The 23,885-nt window shown below is 41.8% G+C and overlaps 1 protein-coding gene across 2 annotated transcripts; it reads left to right on the forward strand.

Annotated features, from left to right (window-relative positions):
• Positions 1–1,121: 1,121 nt before the first annotated feature.
• taok2a (TAO kinase 2a) lies at positions 1,122–21,823 on the forward strand. Of its 2 annotated transcripts, none has more exons than XM_074696602.1 (20): positions 1,122–1,604; positions 6,928–7,068; positions 11,605–11,676; positions 12,248–12,349; positions 12,504–12,549; positions 12,640–12,736; positions 12,829–12,942; positions 13,888–13,979; positions 14,060–14,153; positions 14,330–14,411; positions 14,512–14,682; positions 14,792–15,001; positions 15,088–15,216; positions 15,436–15,672; positions 15,770–15,898; positions 15,980–16,183; positions 16,831–17,070; positions 17,227–17,448; positions 17,700–17,882; positions 19,157–21,823. In XM_074696602.1, exons 2-20 carry the CDS (start codon positions 6,937–6,939, stop codon positions 20,033–20,035), a joined length of 3,435 nt encoding a protein of 1,144 aa, XP_074552703.1. In that variant the 5' UTR covers positions 1,122–1,604; positions 6,928–6,936; the 3' UTR covers positions 20,036–21,823. The 2 variants fall into 2 exon arrangements, with proteins under 2 accessions (XP_074552703.1, XP_074552704.1); XM_074696603.1 differs by having other exon boundaries at positions 17,227–17,439.
• The last annotated feature ends 2,062 nt before the right edge of the window (positions 21,824–23,885 follow it).

Here is a 23,885-nt window from a genome sequence, read left to right on the forward strand (position 1 = left end):
AGTAGTATCTATTTTTTGGTTACAATATGTCTATGGAATGTTTTTGGTCCAGTCATCATTATGGAACATTAACATTACCAGTGTATACTATGCGTAAATGAAATCTGGATGAAATTTATAGGTCTTGTTAGAATGAACATTACAGCAAGCCTTAGAGCAGGGGTTTTCAACCTGTGGCTCTGGAGCCTCATGCGGCTCTTTGACTCCTTTGCAGTGGCTCCTTGTAGCTTTAAAAATGTTATTGGAAAAAAAGAGTTTTCATTTTTCTTAAAGAGGATATTACTGTTATTTAGCAGTACATAAGCAAAAAAAAAAAAAAAAAAAAAAGATGAGTTGAGAGAGATATTATGTCATCAATTTTAGGTATGCTTTACAAACTTTAAAATTTGGCAAATTTATAAAATTTCATCTTTTTTACAATATATTTCAAAGTTTTATGAAATTAAAATTGTTTCCAAATTTTTGAAAGTTCATTTAAAAAAAAATGTTTTTTTTAATTTCCCAAAAATTCAGAAATATCAAGAAAAAATACATTTCAAATTTTTTTGTAAATGTGCAAATGTTTGAAATTTAAAAACTATTTGAACTCTTGCAAATTTTTTGAAATTTCCAATTTAAAAAAAAAATGCCATTTTTTGTTTCAAATTTTTGCAAATTTTTAAATCACAGAAGTTTTTTGAAGTTGTGCAAATTTTTCAAATTTCATAGTTTTTCAAACTTTTGGAAATTTATTACAAATAAAAACCTAAGTCATCACATGATACATTATGTGGCCCCTGAATGACTTCAATCCAGGTGAGCTAAGGTAAAATGGCTCCTATGAAAGTAAAGGTTGCAGACCCCTGCCTGAGAGGCTCTGCACTACATCACTTACGTTATCTAGGTCATTTTATTCATACCGCTTCATTTGTGAAAAGGGAATCTACGAGGCATGGTTAAAAAAATAAAAAATAAAAAATAAAAAAATAAAAAAACAGGAGAACCTGCCCCTATACACAAACAGAAATAAAAGTATCCATTTACTGTTATTGGGACATATTTACCTTTTTTTACCTATCAGGAACGGGCTTCCATAGAAACCTCACTGGAAATAGAACAAATTAGTTTCCGGTCAACACTTGAGTCCCGCCCCTCCAGTCTGTGCCATCTTGTATTTAGCAAGAACAAAAACGGTCCGGGAAGCAAGTCCGACCTCAGGATGGGGCGCAGACAATAGGACAAATTTTACTAGTTTATTTTAATTACCATAGTGTAGCGGGGCATTATGCTTGAAAGTGGAGCACCGCGGACAAACATCAGCCACACCCCGTTGAATAGCTAATGTTAACGTTAGCTTTCAAGCTATCAAAGCTAAGATAGCCAATTAGCCGAGGCTAGTCACCCAGTAACGGCAGAGGGACACAGGCGAGCTCCGAGTTCCGCGATTTAGAAAGTGTTGATTTATTTAACTGACGCACTTAAACCAGGAGGGACTCACGTAACTATGGGCCGAGCAAAGTGTTGATTATCTAACGAGAAGAGACCCAGGATATGAGGATTGAGGCACGCTAGCTCTGCTGCTAACAGTTGTTTTTCGTTCCCCAGCGGAACCTCAATAAGCCGCGGTAAGTGATGCTACATCGGGTTAGCTCTAGAGCTAGCTCACTTAGTTAGCTTTCCCTTTTTAAAACTTAGGGCTTGTGTGTTTTTCATTTGTTACGAAGAATTTCAGTTGAAAGGGTTTTTTGTTGAATATTTATGAGCCAAACTTTAAAGGTGCTTATTTGAATAAGCTGAGTTTGTACCTATTTTTTTAAGTTAGCCGGATTTGACACTACATCAACTGTTAGAAGGCTAATATATCACTGTCGTAATTTAGCGAGTAACAAAAAACAAAAGACTTCTCACTGCAAATATTATTTAAAAAACTGTCCTGTGAGTTTATTCAGTTTGTTTGTGAGAACTCTGTTTTTTCTGCACAATGATAACTCCGTTAGCTTTCCTGTCGTCTACAGATCGCTTTATATTTAGCATCATTTTTCAGCATCTGAAACCTTTGACAAGTGAAAAACAGCTTCAAATCTGCCCTTGCACTCACCTTTTTTATGTAATGCAGGTTACATATTAAACAATGGATCTACAATTTAAACATTTCGACGTACATATCTGTTCAGTTTCTACCAGTTTGAGACTGCAGGTCAGATCTCTTATTGTCAGATGGATGATACTGGTTTCTGTTGATGAGGCTTCCCAACAGGATGTAGAGGAGGATGTTTTTGGTGTTTCTTCAGACACATCTTACTTTACAGACCTGAGCTTTCTGTTTGGAGGAAAGGGTTGATGTAATGCTTATGTAAACTCTCAATTCAACGCCTCGCATCTCGTGCATCTTTATTTTCTATTTAAACAGGTCTGGAGGGATTCAGTGTTATATATAGACGTTGTTTGCTTTACGAGTCATGCCATCTGTCTGAACACTGAAAAGTATTGTGCTCTCACCTTGTTTGCTCCCATAGGATTGGCTCACTGACAGTTGGCAGCATAAGGGACGCAATATTCAATGTCATCATTTGGATGAAGTTCGATGCACTTTGTTCACAAAGATTGACGAGTTACATTTAAAATCTGTAAAATATAATATGATTTTTCTATAACCGTATTGTCTGTTACCCAGCGCAGAAACCTCCAGTTACATTTTTAGAGGTGCTGTTATTCTAAAAATGATTTCACGTCTGTGAAAGCTCCAGAAATAAACATTGACAACAGCTAGCTACTGTTATGCAAAGCTGTTTGTAAGTTGTAGCTGACTGTAGCCATGTTATCTTGGTCTTTGATGCTGATGATGCACCACATTTCAAGTCATTTATTCTGTTTTATTTAAGGATAAATTGACACAGTATTTCCCCTTTCCATGCCTGCCTTTGAGTCTTACTTTACCTTTAAATTTAACTATTGAAGATGCGTTTGTTTTTCCACTGTTGAGTAATGGAAACTGACTTTGCTTTGTGTTTAAACTTGCAAGGAAAAACTCAGTTACTTGGAAAGTGACTGAAATAGACGCCCCATGATGATTTGTGTTCTCTTCTTTGCTCATGGACCTGAGGATTTAAGAAATGGTGGACAGGCATTTTGATATGAACAAACTGGGTTTATGAAATTTCTAAACTCTTAAAAGAGTAACAGAAACCAATGATTGAAATGTATTGTTACATTTTATTTGCCCTGAATCAGATCAGTAGTGAAGGTTATTAGGATGACCCTTTTCTTCCTTTTGTATCTGAAACGCCTGCATTGTTGTTCGTGTAAACTAACACACACCAGTGTCTTCCACATTTCAGAGATTGGATGTTTTTCTTGTGATTGTAGACACAGTAGCTGCCTGCAGGCGTCTGCTGCTGCTTCGCCTTGAACATCGTCACATAATATAAGATTGGAAACTGGTTCACTGGGTACCGAAGAGAACTCTGGGTCAGAGTGGGAGGGTGGGAATATGTCTTCTCGTCTAGCACAGATTTACAAGCACTTTTACACACAGCAGCCAGCATTAAACAGGGACCCTGAGGCCCGTTTTAGTGCATTCATGGAGCCACAGAGGCCCTTTTATGATGGCGGCTCTCCTCAGGGCTCCAGCTGACACTCAAGGATGAGCAGCTACATTAACCCCATTATAAAGTGATGCTGCGTTTGTCAATAACCCCGGCTCAGCGTGTAGGCTGAGATCACATTCAGGGGGCTGATTCTGGTCACATGATTGGATGCTCAGCTCGGGTTTATTTTTACCCTTCTTTGATTTGAGTTGGATGGTAAAGGACTACACTTCTGCTGTTTTCTGCTGTGCTGTGATCATCTGTGTTAAGGTAGTCTTGTATTTCTTTTTGGCTTCATGATAAAACCACTCTTTAACCTTTATATTTCACTTGATATGTCCACTTTTGGAAATAATAACGTCCACTTTTCCACATTTTCCCCCTCAATATGACATGTAGCTGGGTCATTGACGGATCTTTTCAACAAGCCAATTTTAAAATACTAAAAATAAGGGTATATTTGGCCATTGATCAAACATTTGGAATGTAGAGTACATATGCATTCATGCAAAAACACAAATTAAGAGATTTTAGTGTGTTTTAAGTTGAATTAAAAAGACACAGACATACTATTGATTCATATTTATGCCAAAACAGATGAATATTTAGTTTTGAATTTAGTAAAGTTAAGCCAATTGTTGGTTACCCCATATGACAGATGGTCGCCCCAAATGATGAAAATATCACAGATCTAAAATATATGTTATAATAACATATATATATAAACATGTATAAGTACATGTATTATATATACAGGTATATACATATATGTATTTGGCAGGTATTAAAGCCAGGAGCAGTGATAAACAGGCCCTTTTCTCCATGCGCCTGTCGGGGCATGTTACGGCCACCACGCATGCTGCAAGATCTGCCTCAGTAAAAAAAACATGAAGATGAGGTCTTGCCCCTACAGCAAGCAAACATGGGGTATTTTAAATAGCCAATAAGTTGCAGTACTGCTTCTGACCACTAGGTATTGCTGTGACCATCATTCATTTCCAGAGGGTGGAGCGATGAGAGAATAAATAACGGAGCTCATAGATGTGTTAGTAGGTGAACATTGACCACAGATTGTGAAATTTGAAGCAGATTGGACCTTATGTCAAGGAGCTGTTATGATTTCCTGGTTCTTTGCTAGACATCAGAGTTTGACATGGCGTCACAGCCCCACCCTTTGACTACAGAACATGACCTGAACAAAGATGTTTAATGAAGGCCTGAAAGAAATTTCTAAGCACAGTCGAAAATAAGACATTAAAAAGGGAGGAGTTTTTAATCAGAGTAGAGAAAATAGGTTATTTGTTAACTGTCTTAAATTCTCAATGGAGGTTATTCTTTATGTCTGAATGAGACATTTCCAGTTTGGTGACCAAACAATGGTCAGATTATCAGAATTTCTCTGGATTAAAAGCGAAAAGTTCTTCACGGTCTAAATCCATCCTCAGACATTTTTCAGTCTTTGTGCTGGTCTTTTACAGATCATAAAATGAGTCATCTTGTTCTCTACGGTCTCATGTCAACCTTCATGGTTGAGACATTAAAGGGAAGAGGCTTCGTCTCCCCCCACATCACTCCTCTCTCTGCCTTTTTGTTCTTTCTCCTGCTGTTTGGAGCCAAACCCTCCATTTTCTCACAGCGTCTCCATGACTGTTTCATGTGCTAATGTCATAACATCTCAGCTGGTTGCTGTCCTACATAGATCAGCTGTGGGAGATAAAGGCCTTTCTGCATATCCATAGGGTAACTCTGGGCTCAGAATCAACCAGTCATGACATTCCTGAAATAGCGTGAGTTTCTAAGAAATGCACCGTACATGTGGAGTAGCAGGGAAGCTGATTTTAGGGCTCTGTAAATAGGTCATTTTTCCAGAGCAGGAGAATGCATCTTCCAGGGTGTTTAACACATTAATTAGATGGTTTTCTGTCCAACTGAAGTGGAAAATCCTTCAAAACAGAATGAATTCACAGCCTATAACAACTTAACACCAAGCGCTTGTGCTGTTAGCATAACTCTTTACACAGGAGCTGCTATCCTCAGAGAATGCCAGGCGTTTTAACACATCTCTCAAAATGAGCATTTCAGCTGCTGTAAAATGAGCGTTCTGGTGTGAAAACCTGGGCCTGCTGTTTCACATTTTGGGGTTTAAATGACTAATAGTTTGGATTTAATCCAGTAGACTCTGCTTTGGCCAAACACAGGAAACTGGCCTGTTACATTTCTTCATAATCCATCCAATCAGAGGGCTTCAGCTGAAAAGGACTTGGTTTTGCCTCTGAGAAGCTCAGGTTGTTGTTTCTACAGTTTCAGGTGATGTTTCAGAAAAGATGCAGGTAAATACTTCTGCATTGATCTAAACCAGTGGTCTTCAACCTGCGGCTCTGAAGCCTCATGCGGCTCTTTGACTCCCCTGCAGTGGCTCCTTGTAGCTTTAAAAATATTATTGAATAAAGAATTTTTGTTTTTCTTACAGAGGGTATTGATAATTAAAGACATCGACACTAAATAAAATCATGAGTTAACATTTTGTTATGCTAAATATGCATCACTTCTGTCAATAAAGCTCTACATTTTTAGATATTTTGACAATGGACATTTTTTTAAAAATAAATTTGAAATTTATAAAAAAAAAAAAAAAAAAAACTTTTTTGAATTTCTAAAATTTTGCTAATTATTTGAATTTTTATTTTTTTTTGCAAATTTTTAAAAATTCAAAATTTGGGATTTTTTTTTTTTAATTTTGCAAAATTTGACACTTAAAATTTTGCAAAAATTTTGCAACCAATTAACATTTCATACATTTTGCAAATTTAAGAAATGCATAATATTACAAATTTATTTTATTTGTTCATATCTATTCATATCTGCAAATTTATTAATTATAAGAAAAACAAGACATCACATGTACAATTTTATAAAAACAAAAGACTACTAGTTTTGATCATTTTTGACGAGTTTTACTATGTTTACAATTTTTTACTTTTTCATCTTTGTTTTGAAGATAAAGTAGATTTTGTGGCTCCTGAATGACTGTAATCCAGGTGAGCTGAGGCAAAACGGCTCTTATGAAAGTAAAGTTTGCAGACCCCTGATCTAAAATCATTCCTGAATTTGCTCTAGAAAGCCTCCAGACTAAAGTCACCTCACACACACTTAAACACACACAGAGGAGATGCTTTGTTTTGTTATTGTGTGACTTTTAAACCAGCTCCTCCTGATCCAAATCAGCAGTTATGTAAAATACAGTCTAACAACAAGCTGAGCCATCGATGCACAAGTCGACCAGCGTCCGCTTGTGGCCTGATGATGTCATCTTGTCTGACCTTTAACCTCCCAGCACTAATCTGAGCTCTCTGTCTTCCAGGCCCTGGCCATGCCCTCGAGTGCACGGGCGGGCAACTTGAAAGACCCGGACGTGGCAGACCTCTTTTGCAAAGATGATCCAGAGAAGCTTTTCGCAGACCTCCGAGAGATCGGCCACGGCAGCTTCGGGGCTGTTTACTTTGTGAGTGGGACATCACATCCTCTAACCTCTTGTGGCAGTTGTTATTTTGACTGTTCATGCGTGTCTGTATCTCCAGCTGTGCCTGACTTCACCATGATCAAATGTAAGCTCCACGCAGCCTGGTGCTCGCTCCCTGATAATGCAGATTAATTAACATTAGGAACATTAACGTCGTCAAGGATTGTGGATCATCAGGCATTCACACTGATGCCGTCTTCAATGACAGCGCTGAATGAATCTTAATGATCTTATTGAGGCCATACATGCGATGCTAGCTTGCTTGAAAGGCTCAAGAATTCGCTCTAAACTCTTTCAGGATCTGAATTCACGAGCTCGTCTTGTCTCACAGCTTCTGTAAAAAGTGAAAGACCTCATGTGACTGTCTCTGAGACTCAGGGCTGAGTGTTTCCTGAGGTCACGTCTGGCTTTTGTTGGTAGATACACGTTCATAAACATAACACAGATGAATTTAAACATTTAAAATCTGTTTTCTTCACCTTTATTTGGAAGTGTTTCTCAGTTTCCTCTAGTTTGTCGTGTCTCTTTGTTTCCTTTCACCCCAGTTTGCCTTTGTTCAGACAGACAGGGCTCACAGCCAGTCCGTGAATGAGCCCGGCAGAGACAGATAAATAAAAAATAAAGGCAGTGTTTCAGGACAGAGCATACAGCTCTAAGCAGCAGTTAGAGTATGTTCCTGTACCTAATGATCTGGTGGTAGTTTTCTGTTTTTCTAGCGAGTCTAAAGCAGCGCGATGCGACGCTCCTCTGCTGGAATGGAGCTGTCTGATCTTTCACCCGTTTTTCAAGCCCGTTCTTTTTAAAAGCACTCTGAGTCCAGGAGGCCTGGGTGTTATTTTGTGTGGGCTCCTGAAAGACAGAAATATCCGTCTTCATCTGCATTTTGTTTTTGAGAAGGTAGCTGTGAATCTTAAAAAGTGTCCCCCAGCCTCATTACACAAACAGCGGGAACTCGACTGTACTCAGCTGCTTCATTGTACCTGTAAATTATTCTCCAGGCTGCGTGGCAGACTAACACCTCCACTGTGTTAAACTGAGGGTCTGAGTTTCAGAGGATCCTTAAAAGACCATTAGAGACCGGCTACAGAAATAGAGATGTGCATTTATTTGCATCAATTAAACAGGAGTGCTGCTTTCATACAAGGAGTGCAGCTTTGCTGGGGGAAAGACGTCTTTACAAACTTTTCACTTCATTAATCGACCAATCATGACTGAGGATTAGAGCCCGACCAATATGGGATTTTTGGGGCCGATGCCGATACAGATACTGGGGGCCAAAAAAAGCCGATATCCAACAAATCAGCCAATATCGGATACATCGGCTGATATGTATAATAAAATCATTGATATACACAGGATATGTAGTGTATACAATCACAAATCATTACAATACCCATATGATTCAAGACAGAGACAGAACTCTATTAAATTAAAACAAGGAACTTAAAACTGTCTACATAAGAAATGTAGTGTTTACCAATGATAAACAAGAACAAGCTGTAAACACAACAATAAGTAAAGAAGTCAAAACTTAAAGCACAGTAAGTATAAAAAAAAATTAAAAATGTTACCACACAATGAGCAACTCACACGTCCTTAAAACACTGTATTATAGTCTTACGTTAGATAATGGTAGACGTGTGAAGTAACAGTAGCATTTATCTCTGTTTATCTCACAAAAAAGCAACTAACACAATGTTAAAACGTCATTCTATAGTCTTACATCACATAATGGTGGACGGAGGGGGCGGGCACTTGGGCAGCGTGCAGCCAAACACACAGACACACAGGAACAGGAGTGACAGAATCTCCACAGAGCAAAAATTTTTATAATCTGCTATATTTTGGCCGATGATGATTAAGCGGTGACAGGCATAATCGGGACGACCGATTAATTTGGCTGACCGATTAATCGGCCCGACCGATTAATTCGGCCGACCGATTAATTTGGCCGACCGATTAATTGGCCCAACCGATTAATTCGATTAATTCGATTAATTTGGGCGAGGATGTCTGAAAATTAACACTATGATACAATTCACACAAAGTATGATGTCATATGGTGAATGTAGCATCGTCCAAATGCCCCAATTCTATCTGTGACTGGATGTAAACAAGAGTATTTCAGTAGAAAATGATGCTCATGAGTCGTATGGCCCATAATGCATTGCAGCTCTTTTACAGACCATAAAAATAAATGAAGCCCTATCTGATAAAGATGTGTTGATGTAATTTGTGCCCTTGAATCAGTCAAACCAGTATCATCAATGACGAACTCTGTTACTGTTTTTAATTACTGTGGTTAATTGACATGTATATCTCAGAGTATGGAGATCCCAGGATCATGAAGCATTGAAAACCAGCCCCACCAGAAGCAAACACACCCTCCGTTTATTGTTGCAGGACTGTAAAGGGTTAATCTGTGATATTCAGACAATGCACTCTGTTGCATCATTGTGTTGTTTACAATCTGGGGTACAGCTGACCTCAGCCTCAGTGCATCCTGACTTTGTCTGCTGCAGCATCACTTAGGATTTAGGATTAAGCTTTTTGGAGGATTAAGCTGCTGGAATAGATTTGAGAATATATGAGCATCTTAACCAAAAAAATGAGTAATGCAGTTTGGATGAAATGGATCACAGTGTTCTGTCTCTGCGCTCAGCCCACTGACAGCGCTCGTCCTGTTGGCTCCACCAAGTGGTCACAGAAGTGTTCAGTGTGCAGGAGGAGACAAAGAGACTTCATGTTTTTATATCCACAACTGCAGGATGTAAAAATAGACCAGAGAGAACTTTGTGCTCTGGAGAGACGCCGGTTCCTGTGCTGTAACAGATCCGCTCAGAGATGATGGTGCTGCTGTCAGAGCTCCCAGTCCTTTCCCTGCACGGCACTGACCCGGTTACAGCCAGCTTACTCCAGAAATCTCATTCCTTAAACGTGATGAAGACGCCTTGTTTCTGTAATCAGGGTCAGGGATTAGAGGAACCTGATTCCTCCTGGAGGACTCCATGGCTTCTTAAACATGTGTCCATATTTCTAATCTGCGTTTCACACATGGCTGTGCAGGATGCTCTGGGGTCTGAGGGGTCTGAGTCACACCAGGTCAGCACTGGTCTGATGGGAAGGGGACGTTTGTGACCTTAGGCAGGTTGTTGTTTTGTTACAGCTGATCATTGTATAAAGTTTACAACCACAGAAAGTCTCTCTGTCTCTTTGGGCTCCTCCATAACGAGCACGACGAGACTCTGAGAAAAGAAATCTGTCATAAGGTTTTAGACAAAGTCACAGAATCACGTGACCACAGGAAAAGCTGGATGTCTCTCTTCTGTTGATCTTTCTATGATATTTTATCGAGCAAAAAGTAGGGATGTCCTGATATTTATTTATTTATTTGTTCCACACATGAAAGCTGACAACCAAATCCATACACAGGTGCACATTAGAAGATTAGCGTGAAGAGAAATGTCTCTTATATTTGTCTGCCTCTACTTGAACAACTTTTTGAAAAAGAACAGATGGTCTGACTTCACATACAGCTGATTTTCAACAGCATTAACCTGTCATTGATTTTAACAACAAAAACAAGCAAAAAACAAATAAATAGCCTACAATAAAATAAAGAACCCCTCAAAAATTTCAAATTTAAATCTCAAAACATGCATCACATACAATTTAATTTTCTAGTGTGTATTGACTCATTTTTTTTGCATTTATACATTTTTTTAAATTGATCAGTCTCTGCACAACCCTCAAAGTCCCGTGATTGAAAATTCAATATTTTTACACCTACAATTGAGTAGTTCGAGCGACTTGGTGCTTAAAATCAAATTTTTCTTCTCTGATTTTGATCTTCTGTGGTAAACACAAACAGCTTTTGTAGGTTTTCTGGTAAAGCTCTGTTTCTGGCTTTAAACAAAACTAGTAATGTCTGAATCTCTATTATCTCTGGAAGCTCCACTAACCCTGATTTAATAAATAAACTATTGGTGTGTTCTCTAAATTTGACTTTGTGAATGATTCTGATCGCTCTTTTCTGCATTAAAAACAAAAGCTTTATATTAGTCATATATGTATTACCCCACACTTCTGCAGAATAACTCAGATAAGGCAGTATGAGTGAACAGAACAACACTCTCATTGCTTTGCAGTCTAAAACATCCTTTGCTTTATTCAAAATAAAAATATTCCTTGACAACTTTCTTTTAACATATGACACATGTGATTTCCATGTCATATTTTCATCCATTATCATTCCCAGAAACCTCAACTCAGAAACCTGCCCAATATTAACTCCATCCATGTATAATGAAACTTTTTCTTTAGTTCTTTCAGAGAAAATTACATTTTCACTTCCGATATGATACCGATACTTGTTTTTTTGCTGATATTGGACCGATATCCAATATCAGATATCAATACCTGACTGGGACACCTCTGGCAGAAAGGATTATTTGAGTCAAGCTAGGTAATATTTAGCACGTTATCTGTAGTAATAACTGTGTGTTTGTTGTCCCACAGGCCCGAGATGTGCGCAACAATGAGGTGGTGGCCATCAAGAAGATGTCGTACAGCGGCAAGCAGACGAACGAGGTAAAAATACTCACACAGCTCATTTTATCAGAGCGTGGAAACCCTCCGTCCTCGCTCAGGAATCTTCACAGTTTAAGTTGTGAGACCAACAAGTGACAGAAAGATGAACAGCGAGGCAGGCAGGAAAGCCGGAGAAGTGTTTCTGTAACGTTTGATTCTTTAAGAGCAACAAACTGAACCCAGAGCAGAGGAGCTGCTTCAGAGTTCGCTCACGCTGCAGCTGTACAGAAAAAAACCTGACAGCCCGAGACGAGTCACCTAAAAGCTTTCCCACTCCACACTTTGATTAGGAGCGTTTCTGTTTGTGGAGACGTGTTACCAAACCGTGAAACAAAGAAGAATGACAGGGCGGGTTTCATAAAAGCAGGGTAACAAAGAGCCATCAAGGTTTATACGGGTGAAAATGAGCCAAAAGAAAAGCTGATGTGCTCTCACAGACTGCTTTCAACTCCCCTCAAAGGCTTTAGTTACATCAGGTCATAAATCTGATTTGTGTCTGTGTCTGAGCTGACAGGAGGAGAGAGTACGACACAGGATGTAAGAACTGAGAGGGTTTTATCTGTTTGTTCAGAAATGGCAGGACATCATCAAAGAGGTGAAGTTCCTGCAGAAGCTCCGTCACCCCAACACCATCGAGTACCTGGGCTGTTACCTGAAGGAGCACACAGCATGGGTGCGTATGGGCTACGTTTCCTCCTGTCTCTGCGTTAAAAAGCAAAGTGTAACCAGCTCCAACCTTTAACCCCACCTGTAATCATCTGCGTAATGATGAGCTTTCTCCTTGTTAATGTAACCTGCACCCTGACTGTTTAATGCTTCTCCCTCAGCTGGTGATGGAGTACTGCCTCGGCTCCGCCTCAGACCTCCTTGAAGGTCAGTTCAGCACGACGCACTCTCGCTTGTTTTCTTTAACCGTCGACAAATTGTTGTTTGTGGCTGAAATTTGTCCTTTTGTCTTTGCAGTTCACAAAAAGCCACTCCAGGAAATCGAAATAGCTGCTATTACCCATGGTGCACTGCAGGGATTAGCATATCTTCACTCTCACAACATGATACACAGGTGAGATGTTTGCACGCAGTTGGATCCTGACATGTAAATTAACGTCAGAGGAAGTTATCAGGCTTGTAACCATCACGGTTCTGATTCTGCAGGGACGTTAAAGCAGGAAACATCCTCCTGACGGAGCCGGGTCAGGTCAAACTCGGGGACTTTGGCTCTGCCTCCATCGTTTCTCCAGCTAACTCCTTCGTAGGGACTCCTTACTGGTGAGTGTTCAATCAAAACCTGCTTCCAATAAATCATTTACAGCTCCTCATTGGTAGAGATGGGAATCAAAAACCGCTTCCTGTTGGGAATCGATCAGAAATTATTCAATCCACCGATATCGTTAGCCTTTGTCCTTAACGATTCCTTTATCAATTCTTTACATTGTGCCAGAGCCGCCGGGCCTTACGTCAACTAGTTTGCTGAAGCTAGCTTAGCTTAGCAGTTAGCTAACGTTTCCCATGAAAACTCTGATTCAGGATTTTCAGCTTGAAGTTTTCCTGAAGAACTGACTTCATAAAGAAATGTTCATCACTCTCTCTCAGGAGATTCATATCCAGTACATTCAACATGGTATAAATCACCTTATTTACCAAAATAACAAACTAGAGCTAGCTTGATGCTAACGTATATGGGAAACTGCATTGATATGCTAGCAGTTAGCATCAGAATAGAATTTCAACTTTCATCACAGAAACATATCACATCAACTCTTTGTAAAAAATACTGAGAATTTCAAATGTTAAAGCTAACAAGCTAATGAAAGGCTCATGGCTGACGGAAAGGTTCCAAACAGCTTAAACCATTGCTATAACCACTTTGAGACACTAGATGGCCTACTTGGATTATTAATATACTACAACACAGAACATCAACGTCACATTGTGTGAAATTTTGACCTGTTTCTGTTTAATTATGCCCAGAAATATCCAGACTCAGGGACCAGTTACATTTTATTCACTTACAGTATAAACTCAATTAAATGTTGTTGACACAGAAAACCTGTAAAGATACTTTTTGTACCAAGAAAATTCACAACAGGAATTGATAAGAGAATCGGTGTTGAAAAAATCTTATCAGTTCCCATCCCTCCTCATTGGTGACAAACCTCAGTTACGTAACTCTAAACACACACGCTGACGGTGAGGTGTTTCTGGTGTTTTCAGGATGGCTCCAGAGGTGATCCTGGCCATGGATGAAGGACAGTACGACGGCAAAGTGGACGTCTGGTCCCTGGGCATCACCTCCATAGAGCTGGGTACTGACCTGCTGTCTAGCTCCTGTCTGAGTGTTGCTGTGTTTCTATCTGACACTAACAGTCTGATGCTTTTCCCACAGCTGAGAGGAAGCCCCCTCTGTTCAACATGAATGCTATGAGTGCCTTATATCACATCGCTCAGAATGAAAGCCCCGTCCTTCAGTCCAATCACTGGTGAGTACATGTGTCACCTCCTCTGCTGTCCGCTCTCATTATAGTGTCAAACCTTTCCAACGAAACTGTTTCTGCTGCTTTTATTTTTCCACTGCAGCTCTGAGTCACACTTTCCTGCTTTCACAGCTCTGTTCAGACGTAAACCTGTGAATTAACCTGATCCCGTTTCTCTGCAGGTCTGACTCCTTCCGCAACTTTGTCGACTCTTGCCTACAGAAGATTCCCCAGGACCGGCCTACCTCTGACGTGCTGCTGAATGTGAGGATACGCCCACGCTCAGACGTTTGCAAACTTTAACACACGGCTGGTTACAGGAGATACAAAACATGTCTGTGTTCACCTGCTGCTCCCTTCACAGCATCGCTTTTTGTGCCGCGAGCGTCCTCTGACGGTCATCATGGACCTCATCGCAAGAACCAAGGATGCGGTGCGAGAGCTGGACAACCTGCAGTACCGCAAGATGAAGAAGATCCTCTTCCAGGAGACCCAGCAGAACGGCCCGGTGTCAGAGGGAGGGGAGGACGAGGAGGTGAGGGTCCCCAGGAGGAGAAAGAAAGGAGTGGACTGATGATCTGTCTCTTCCTGCTTGAACTGTGTTAAATCAGGGTGGTGTGTGTGTGTGTGTGTGTGTGGAGCAGGAGGTGGAGCAGTACCTGCTGCGTACAGGAACCGTGAACAGCATGGAGAGCTCCCAGTCCGTGCCCAGCATGTCCATCTCCGCCAGCTCCCAGAGCAGCTCGGTCAACAGTCTCGCCGACGCCTCTGACGACAGCAGCAGTGAGATGGCCATGATGCAGGAAGGCGAGCACACCGTCACCTCCAACAGCTCCATCATCCACAGACCCACGGTAAAAACCTCCACCTGACCCTCCTCTGTCACACCGATTTAACACTTTTATCTGAAACCTCCTCACATGGACCCGTCTCTGCTCAGGGTCAGGATAACATCTACGACGACCCCTACCAGCCAGAGATGGATCAACCCCAGGCTCCGTCAGCTGGACGCCGCAGAGCGTACTACCGCAACAGAGACCACTTTGCCACCATCAGAACCGCCTCGTTGGTGAGATGACTCAGCAGATCCTCTTACGAGGGAGTTGGCACTTTATTTGAAAAATATTCGGCAGGATTTTTGTTTTTAAGGAAGAGGAAGGCAGAGAAATTAACTTAGAGAAGCTGAAAAACACAGGAAACCTTTATTTCCTCTCAGTTAAAGCCACACACAGTCAAACGAACCTGAACATAAACAGTGACGGACTGATTTCCTCCTCCCCTCCTCCAGGTGACCCGGCAGATCCAGGAGCACGAGCAGGGCTCAGCGCTGCGGGAGCAGATGTCTGGGTACAAGCGGATGAGGCGGCAGCACCAGAAACAGCTGATGGGGCTGGAGAACAAGCTGAAGGCGGAGATGGACGAGCACCAGCTGAAGCTGGACAAAGAGCTGGAGAACCAGAGGAACAACTTCTCCACCGAGGCCGACAAGCTGGTGAAGAAGCACCAGGCCATCCTGGAGAAGGAGGTGAGGCTGATGGAAACGCCGCGGAGCCTGTAACGAGACAAACAGGCACGCTGTGAGCAGGTTACTGACTTCATGTGATGGTTTGTGTCCTCTGCAGACTAAAGCGGCTCTGGCTGAGGAGAAGAAGTTTCAGCAGCACATCCTGGGCCAGCAGAAGAAGGAGCTGACCAGTTTGTTGGAGTCCCAGAAACGACAGTACCGCCAGCGCAAAGACCAGCTGAAAGAGGTGAGGCTCACTGATGCTGACACCAACATGTGGATGTGTGACGGTCTCCTGATGCTAAACCATCTGCCCTCCTCTGAACAGGAGCTGAACCAGAACCAGTCGACCCCGAAGCGGGAGAAGCAGGAGTGGTTGATCCGTCAGAAGGAGTGTCTGCAGCAGATGCAGGCGGAGGAGGAGGCCAGCCTGCTGCGGAGGCAGAGGCAGTACTACGAGCTGCAGTGTCGCCAGTACAAGAGGAAGATGCTGCTGGCTCGCCACAACCTGGAGCAGGACCTGCTCAGAGAGGTCCGGCTGCTCAGCTAACCCTGTTACCCTCAGCTGTCTGTGATACCTCTTTAATCTCACTTTTAGCTGATTGTATTTGATATTATTTTATGTTATTATAACTTATTTTAACCCTTTTATTTTGTTTTATTACTACATTTCAGTAAGATTTTTATTTTATTTTATGTATTATTTATTTATTTGTTTTTTTTACTTGAAATTTTATTTTTTATTTAATACTTCTCCAATTTTAGCTGATTTTATTACGCACCTGATATTGCACTATCCCATTTTACAATATTATTTATCTAACTTTTGTTCTATAATGTTATATAATTTTATTTATTTATTCACTCATTTATTTATCTTACCCTCTAGTATTTTTGAGTATTTTCAAGTATTTTTAAGTGTCATATTACTTTTAGCTCCTGAGTTTCCTTATTTTTAATACAAAATGGCATTTCCTCAGTCCTCTTATTCTGCTGTAATTATTAAATTTCTGCTTTTTATTCCACTTATTATTTTATTTGATCTTTTTCTCATGTGAAGCACTTTGTATTACGAAACCCTGTATGAAAAGTGCCATACAAATAAAGTTTGATTGATTGATAAAAACCTTTAACCTGTTATTTCACCATCAGTAACCGTTCTCCATCCGTCTCCATCAGGACCTGAACAAGAAGCAGACCCAGAAGGATCTGGAGTGCGCCATGCTGCTGCGGCACCACGAGTCCACCCAGGAGCTGGAGTTCAGGCAGCTGAGCTCCGTGCAGCGGACCCGGGCCGAACTGATCCGGACCCAGCACCAAACTGAGCTGACCAACCAGATGGAGTACAACAAGCGCCGAGAGCAGGAACTGCGACAGAAACACACGGTGGAGGTCCGACAGCAGCCCAAGAGCCTCAAGGTAAGAGGGGGACCGGATCAAACCAGAACAGACTAATTGAAAAACCGGTTCACAGAGCCCTCATAGGGTCAGAGTTTCACTGCTTTCAATAAAAATACAATCAAACATTCCTGATAAAATCCCAAACTGTCTCATGACCTGTGGATCCTGTCTCAGTCCAAAGAGCTGCAGATCAAGCGCCAGTTCCAGGAGACCTGTAAGATCCAGACCCGTCAGTACAAAGCCCTGAGGAACCACCTGCTGGAGAGCACTCCCAAATCCGACCACAAAGCCGTCCTCAAACGCCTCAAAGAGGAGCAAACACGTAAGCTGGCCATCCTGGCCGAGCAGTACGACCACTCCATCAACGACATGCTGTCCACACAGGCTGTGAGTAAGGCAAGGAAACCCCGCCCACCTGCTCCACCTGACACCAACATCTGCACCTCCACCACACACCACACAGGCAGCAGATTTAGAAATATTAGAAATGATTTATTCAGTCAGAAGGTCTGATTTTAACACTATTCTAACATTTGAATTCTTTAAATAAAAGTTAAAACAGACGACAGCAGGCCTCACGTCACCACGTCCGTTTCCAGAGCTCGTTCAGATTCTGATTCGGCTTCTCGCCCCGTTTGTCTCCACAGCTGCGTCTGGACGAGACCCAGGAGGCAGAGTACCAGGTGCTGAGGATGCAGCTACAGCAGGAGCTGGAGCTGCTCAACGCCTACCAGAGCAAGATCAAGATCCACACGGACACCCAGCACGAGCGGGAGGTGAAGGACCTGGAGCAGAGGGTGTCCATCCGCCGCGCGCTGCTGGAGCAGAGGGTACGAAATGCCTCCTGGTGGAGTAATTATCCATAAATCAGAAGTTTTCTGCTCTTTCACTGAGAGAAAACCTGCTGAGTGTTGTTGGTGTGACTAGGCCTGTCACGATAACAAATTTTGTTAGACGATAATTTTCCACAATATTATTGCTGATAAACGATATTTTTGTCAATATTATTTTGATTTTTCTTCCATTTTTCATTGATGTAATTATGATAAATGGGATAATAAAGTGAGTACACCATATCAAAAGCAAGAAACTTTAATTTCTTAAGAGTATTTAACTGTAGTTAAAAGGTCAGGATCTTTTAAATAAAATAAATTAAACAAAAAATAATAATAAATTTAACAAACAAGAAAGAGAAAAAAAATGAAAATGAAATGGACTCTCTTTTAGAAAAAAATACATGTCAATGAAAATAATACTAATCAAAAACAATAAAACATAGACCCTGTCTCTAAAGAAAAAACAACAACAATAAAAACTCTAGCCTAAATCAAAGGGAGTTTGTACAGTTCCTGAATTGTTTGTAACATGTCCTTTTTCCCAGTCAATCCGTACTGTCTGTCAAACATTTTGAACATTTCTGGCTTTAACCGTATCAAAGGGCTGCATTTCTTTGGCGATGTATCTGTCTTTGAGCGCCACCATGTGGAGCTTTTATTTCTATTTCCTTTGCCGACCAAAAGCCTCAGTAAGAGCGGATTGTCAAAGAACAAGGCTCCACTGCACCTCCCCTTCTTCTTCTTCGTCGCCACTATTTTCAAACAAATGCCACATATCGGCTCGTTGGTGTTCATGAGCTCACACTTTGTTCATTCTGATAAAAAACAGAATATTCCCACACTGGGACTGTGGCAGGCGGCTTAAGAACCGTATCTTTGGTGCCATCACTCATATTAGCGTGTGTTTCCTCCTTACCCCTCAGGACGCTGCTTCAGCTCTCTCCGTGTGTACGCGCCAGCAGCCCCGTCTTCACCCCAAAGATCGCATTTTTGCCAGATGCTCACTCCGCTATAAATCTGCTAAATCTGCTAAAGAACCTATGCACCCCGATGTTAGGAAAGATAGACGTAGTGAGCCATCTTCTCATTCAGCCTCTTTGGTCCAAAGAGAGGAGGAAAACAAACATGCAGCACGTGTCAGTTTATCCAGGCTGGAGAACTTACCCAGGACGTTTTTATTTATTGCTCCGTTCATTGATTTGTTGATTATCGTGACAGACCTAAGCGTGACTGTGACTCTGTGGCTGTGTGTTGTTGTGTGTTGTCAGATCGAGGAGGAGATGCTGTCCCTGCAGAACGAACGCTCGGAGCGGATCCGGACTCTGCTGGAGCGCCAGGCTCATGAGATCGAGGCCTTCGACTCGGAGAGCATGCGTCTGGGCTTCAGCAACATGGCGCTGAGCGGCATCCCCGCCGAGGCCTTCAACCAGGGCTACCCCACCCCCAGCCCCTCCTCGGGCTCCAGCGGCTGGCCGTCCCGACCCGTCCCCCGCTCCGGCAGCCACTGGAGCCACAGCGTCCAGAACTCAGTGTCCACGCCGTCCTGGAGGAGTCAGAACCACGGCGGGGGAGGCTTCAGCCGCGCCGAGTCCATCACCTCCTCCCACGGCCTCGGCAGGGACAGCGAACCACACAAGAGCAGGGGCCACTCCCCCTCCTCTTCCTCCTCCTCCTCCTCCTCTCACCACCACCACCACCAGCACTACCAGCACCACCAGAGCACGCCGCAGCTGTACCGCGACCCCCACGACAGCAGCAGAGAGCGCGAGCGCTCCCGCGAGTGGGTGGGAGGGGGCAGCCATTACCCCTACCACTCCCAGAGCCACTACCACCACCACCTGTCCTCCCACGCCTCCGCCCAGTCCTTAGCCCTCCTGCCTCCTCCACCACCTCCTCCTCCCATCTCCCTCTCCTCCAACTCCCCCCCGTCCTCCGCCTCCTCCTCGTCGTCGTCACAGGGAGGCTACGGCGGGGGGAACCTGAGCGTCAGGGGCCCCAGCCTCATGGCCCTTAGGAACAGCCCCCAGCCTCTGAGGAGGACGGCGTCTGGGGGGCCCGGAGGGGGCGGGGGGAGCGATGGGGGGCTGAGCCGGAGCACATCGGTCACTTCTCACATTTCCAACGGCTCTCACCTGTCGTACTCCTGAGAGCGCCGGACGCCTCCTCTGCTCGGATCTGTCCGCCAAACAGGGCTACGCTCACGCCGCCTCCTCAGGCGGGGTGAGGGGACGGGAGGGGGGGTGGGGGGTAGTTTTTAGATAATTTGAGGATGATCCCTGAGCGAGTAGAAAACCAAACACCTTGTTTTAAAGTCAGTTTTAGCCTTTCTCAGCGTGTCCTCGGTGAAAAGACGAATCCTTTAATCACTACAGAAACACACGAGTATCAAACGCTTCAGTCGCTCAGAAGAGTCCTCACTAAGAAAACAGAAAATCACAAAATCTGTCGTTTAACATGTGAAAAAGAGCCATGTGTTGCAAAGGGAACAAGTAAAAAAAAAAGAAGTCTGCTTGTTCGTCTGTAACACTGAAACCATTGCACAGTATTGAGTTTGGCAGTGAGACGGTTTAACTGCAGGAGTCGCCAGGCGGACCGCGCTCAGGTTCGACACCTTCTGGCTTCAGGGTCAAAGTTCAGCAGGTCGACAGGAAACGAGGCGTGAAGCTTCTCGTGGGTAGCGGTGCTTTAAAAACCACTGTAACTATGTAAATGACGCTCAATTGTAAACCCAGTTCTTGGTTTCTACGTGTTTCATACGTTCAGGAGAGTTAGGACGCTTTTTTTTTCAGGGGGTCGGGGTCTGGGTGGGCCAGCCAGGGGAGGGTCACCTGAACACACCTTTTTCCTTTATAGAGATAAGATCCTGTAAATGACGATGAAAACAAACACTGCCATCGCTCTGTCCCACTTCTCCAACTCTCCTCCAACTCTCCTCCCGCTCTGACGTGTTTGTGACGTGAGCTTGATCCCTCTGCGTGTCCGCTCACAGAAGCAGGTCTCTTTTCGTTAGCTTATCCATCTGTTTAGGAGAGAAGAAGAATCATTTTGTCTCTTAAAGTTCAGTAAAAAGTCTGAGAAGCAGTGAATTGATGATCAGAAAAGAAGTGTTAAAGCTGTTTTCATAGCTGGCATCAAACACGGCTTTTCACAGATGTTTGGCTTCACTTTTGACCAACATCTTTTGTGTTGTGTCCATTTTTTTCCTTAACTGTTATACAGCCAATTAAAATGATTGACCTGAAGAATAAAATATAAAACCAGGGTGTCTGCGGGGTCTTAAAAAGTTTTAAAAAGTCTTTAAGGGGTATTAAATTTTGAAGGTATTCGAGCTCCAAAAATATCCATGAAATTATTTTCCTCCTCGCGACTGTTTCCTGATTGGGACGTTAAACATTCGGCCAATAAAGTTATAAAATACAATTACTTTACTCACTTAGAGTCAGTTTAAAAATACAAAAATTTAAAAGAATAAAACAAAATAAATACATAAAAGAGGTATATACACCAGCTATAAATTAATGTCACTACTAGTTTTTAAAAGAGAAATTAAATACATCAACTTAACTCGAGAAATTAAATTCAGCAATATAGCAAATCAAACAATCTCAGGTCCGTGTCTTAAATTTTGATAATGAAATAATTTCAGGGTTTTTTTTTTTGCAAGTTGGCCTTGAATACGTCTTGTTTCTTGTTGTGGGAGCGACGATAAACCTCTCTCAAGCTTTATTCCTTCCCAGCTTACATAGTATCTGTAAAAATGCAAACTACAACTGTTAAAAAGTGGATGCCAACAACAACTCAAAGTCGCGCTAAAGTCTTTAAACTTTTTGAAAGGTTTTTTAAAAAGTCTTAAAGGATAAGTTGGGTTTATACAGCTTTTACATTGTTTATAGAATGAAGTAGAACAAAATACTCACCAAGAAGGTTTTCCTGATCCAAGCAGTGCTTCAGGAGATATTTAGATCCTAAATCGTGCAGGGGACGTCCGTATAATGGGATCCATCGGGGCATAGACAGCACCGCTCCTAAAACTGCGTTAATCGTCCAAAAACTCGTGTTTTTCACTAATATTCCATCATGGTCCGCTCCGGGTTAGTCCTCTGCTGCAGTCTGTGTCACTCCTGACAGCGCTGTGTGGCTGTACTGACCTCTGAACTGACCAAGACTTTGTTTACTTTGCTCCTCTCTGGAGAGCTGACTCCTTTCTTTGAGGGACAAACGTAAACAAAGTCTTCGTCAGTTCAGAGGTCAGTACAGCAGCACAGCGCTGTCTGGAGTGACACAGACTGCAACAGAGGACTAACCCGGAGCGGAGCATGATGGAATATTGGTGAAAAACACAAGTTTTTGGACGATTAATGGACGATTTTGGATCTAAAGATCTCCCGAAGCACTGCTTGGATCAGGAAAACCTTCTGGGTGAGTATTTTGTTCTACTTCATGCTATAAACAATGTAAAAGCTGTATAAACCGAACTTATCCTTTAAAAGGTTTTGTAATTAACCTCAGGATTTTAGCAGATACCCTGAAAACATAAAGTCGTTTTAAAACCATCAGAAAGCTTTTAGTCTGTTTTTGTTGTGGACACACTGAGGAGAACGTCCCAACATGTCAGAGCGCTCCATCAGAGGAACGCTGTTTTTGAGTGAATGGAGCACTTAAACCTGTGTGCTCAGTGTGTGTGTGTGTGTGTGTGTTTGTGTGTTAGCAGTGTTCCCTCACCCCCACCTGCCCTCCATCTGCCCCTCCCCTCCACAGTTCAGTCTGCATCTGTAGATAAGATGTACATGTTACATTTCAGATAAGTACATTTCAGTGCATGGGATTTGTGTACAGACAGCATTTGTATGGAAACCATGCACACTACCTATTTATATAAATGCATATAAATGTAAGATACCTGTGTAAATGTAGCAGGTATACTGAAGATTGTTCACTGTCCAACACTTTTGACTTGCATTGTACTTATCAGTGTACATAAAAGCACTAACTTTGAGACTGTGTTAGAGTAATAATAATGATTATTTTGTCACGTGAGTTAAACCGATTTGTACTAGATGCAGACAATAGATGCTATCATTATTATTACCTCTACTGCAGTTGTAATATTTATGTTGTATGCTAATTTTTAAGTTTTTAAAAATGTAATTGCCAATTTTGACCACTAGGTGGGGATTAAGCGCAATGTTACTGTGATAGAGCTATAAAAAAAAACCTAAAAACAAATATTAATGTTTCTAAAGGAGGACATAAAAGGACTACCTTTCCCAGCATTCCTGTCTCAGGTCTCAGGGAAGAAGGAGTCTCCAGTTCTGGGCAGGGCTGAGTTCTACTTTTTTAAATTTTTTATTTTGAGCCAGTATTAAAAGGTGGAGCGTCTGCAGTCGAGCTGAATAACATTTCTGGATTCTTTCACCAAGTTTTGTGCCATGTTTTTATTTTTTTTTATTTAATGTTTGGCTTCCAGAGTTCCCTCAGAAAACACTGTAACCTGCAGTTTGTACGGAGCCTCAAAGTGGTCGTTAAGACATCCTTTAGAAATAAAACAGCTCAGACAAACTGGGTTTAATATTAAAGTTTTGTATTCAATGCAAAATTAAAATGTGTTTTGCAGACAAAGTTACATTCATTTTTCAGAGATAAGGAAAAACAGTAAAACGAGTATGACATGTTATTTTCAGACCACTGTAATACAAGGTCTAAAAAAAATAAACTTTTTTGAAAGCAATTTAAAAGAAAGATAAAATAAAGTAAATAACTGATGAATTAAAGTGTAATTTTGGTAGGGAAAAATGAATAAAAATTAAAAATAAATAAATAAAATAGGATAAAATTGAATTAGATTAAATTAAATTAAATTAGATAAGATTGGACCATAAAGAAGACAAACTGGGTTAATATGTAAAGGGGATACATTAAAACATATTCGGCAGGTCGAATTTTAAAAAATCTGGCTTTTTTTATTCATTTTCATTGCTGGGTATGAAAGAGCTGACA

Source organism: Halichoeres trimaculatus, unplaced genomic scaffold (assembly GCF_033239565.1).
Source record: "Halichoeres trimaculatus isolate MK-OKI-2021-1 unplaced genomic scaffold, fHalTri1.1 fHalTri1_scaffold_20, whole genome shotgun sequence".
In the NCBI taxonomy this organism is placed as follows: Eukaryota; Metazoa; Chordata; class Actinopteri; order Labriformes; family Labridae; genus Halichoeres; species Halichoeres trimaculatus.

Coding starts and splice junctions, on each gene's coding strand:
- taok2a (XM_074696602.1), top strand. CDS start 6,937: ATGCCCTCGAGTGCACGGGCGGGCAACTTGAAAGACCCGGACGTGGCA. Junction 11,677..12,247: donor GCGGCAAGCAGACGAACGAG/GTAAAAATACTC, acceptor CTGTTTGTTCAG/AAATGGCAGGACATCATCAA. Junction 15,673..15,769: donor AGGCCATCCTGGAGAAGGAG/GTGAGGCTGATG, acceptor TGTCCTCTGCAG/ACTAAAGCGGCTCTGGCTGA.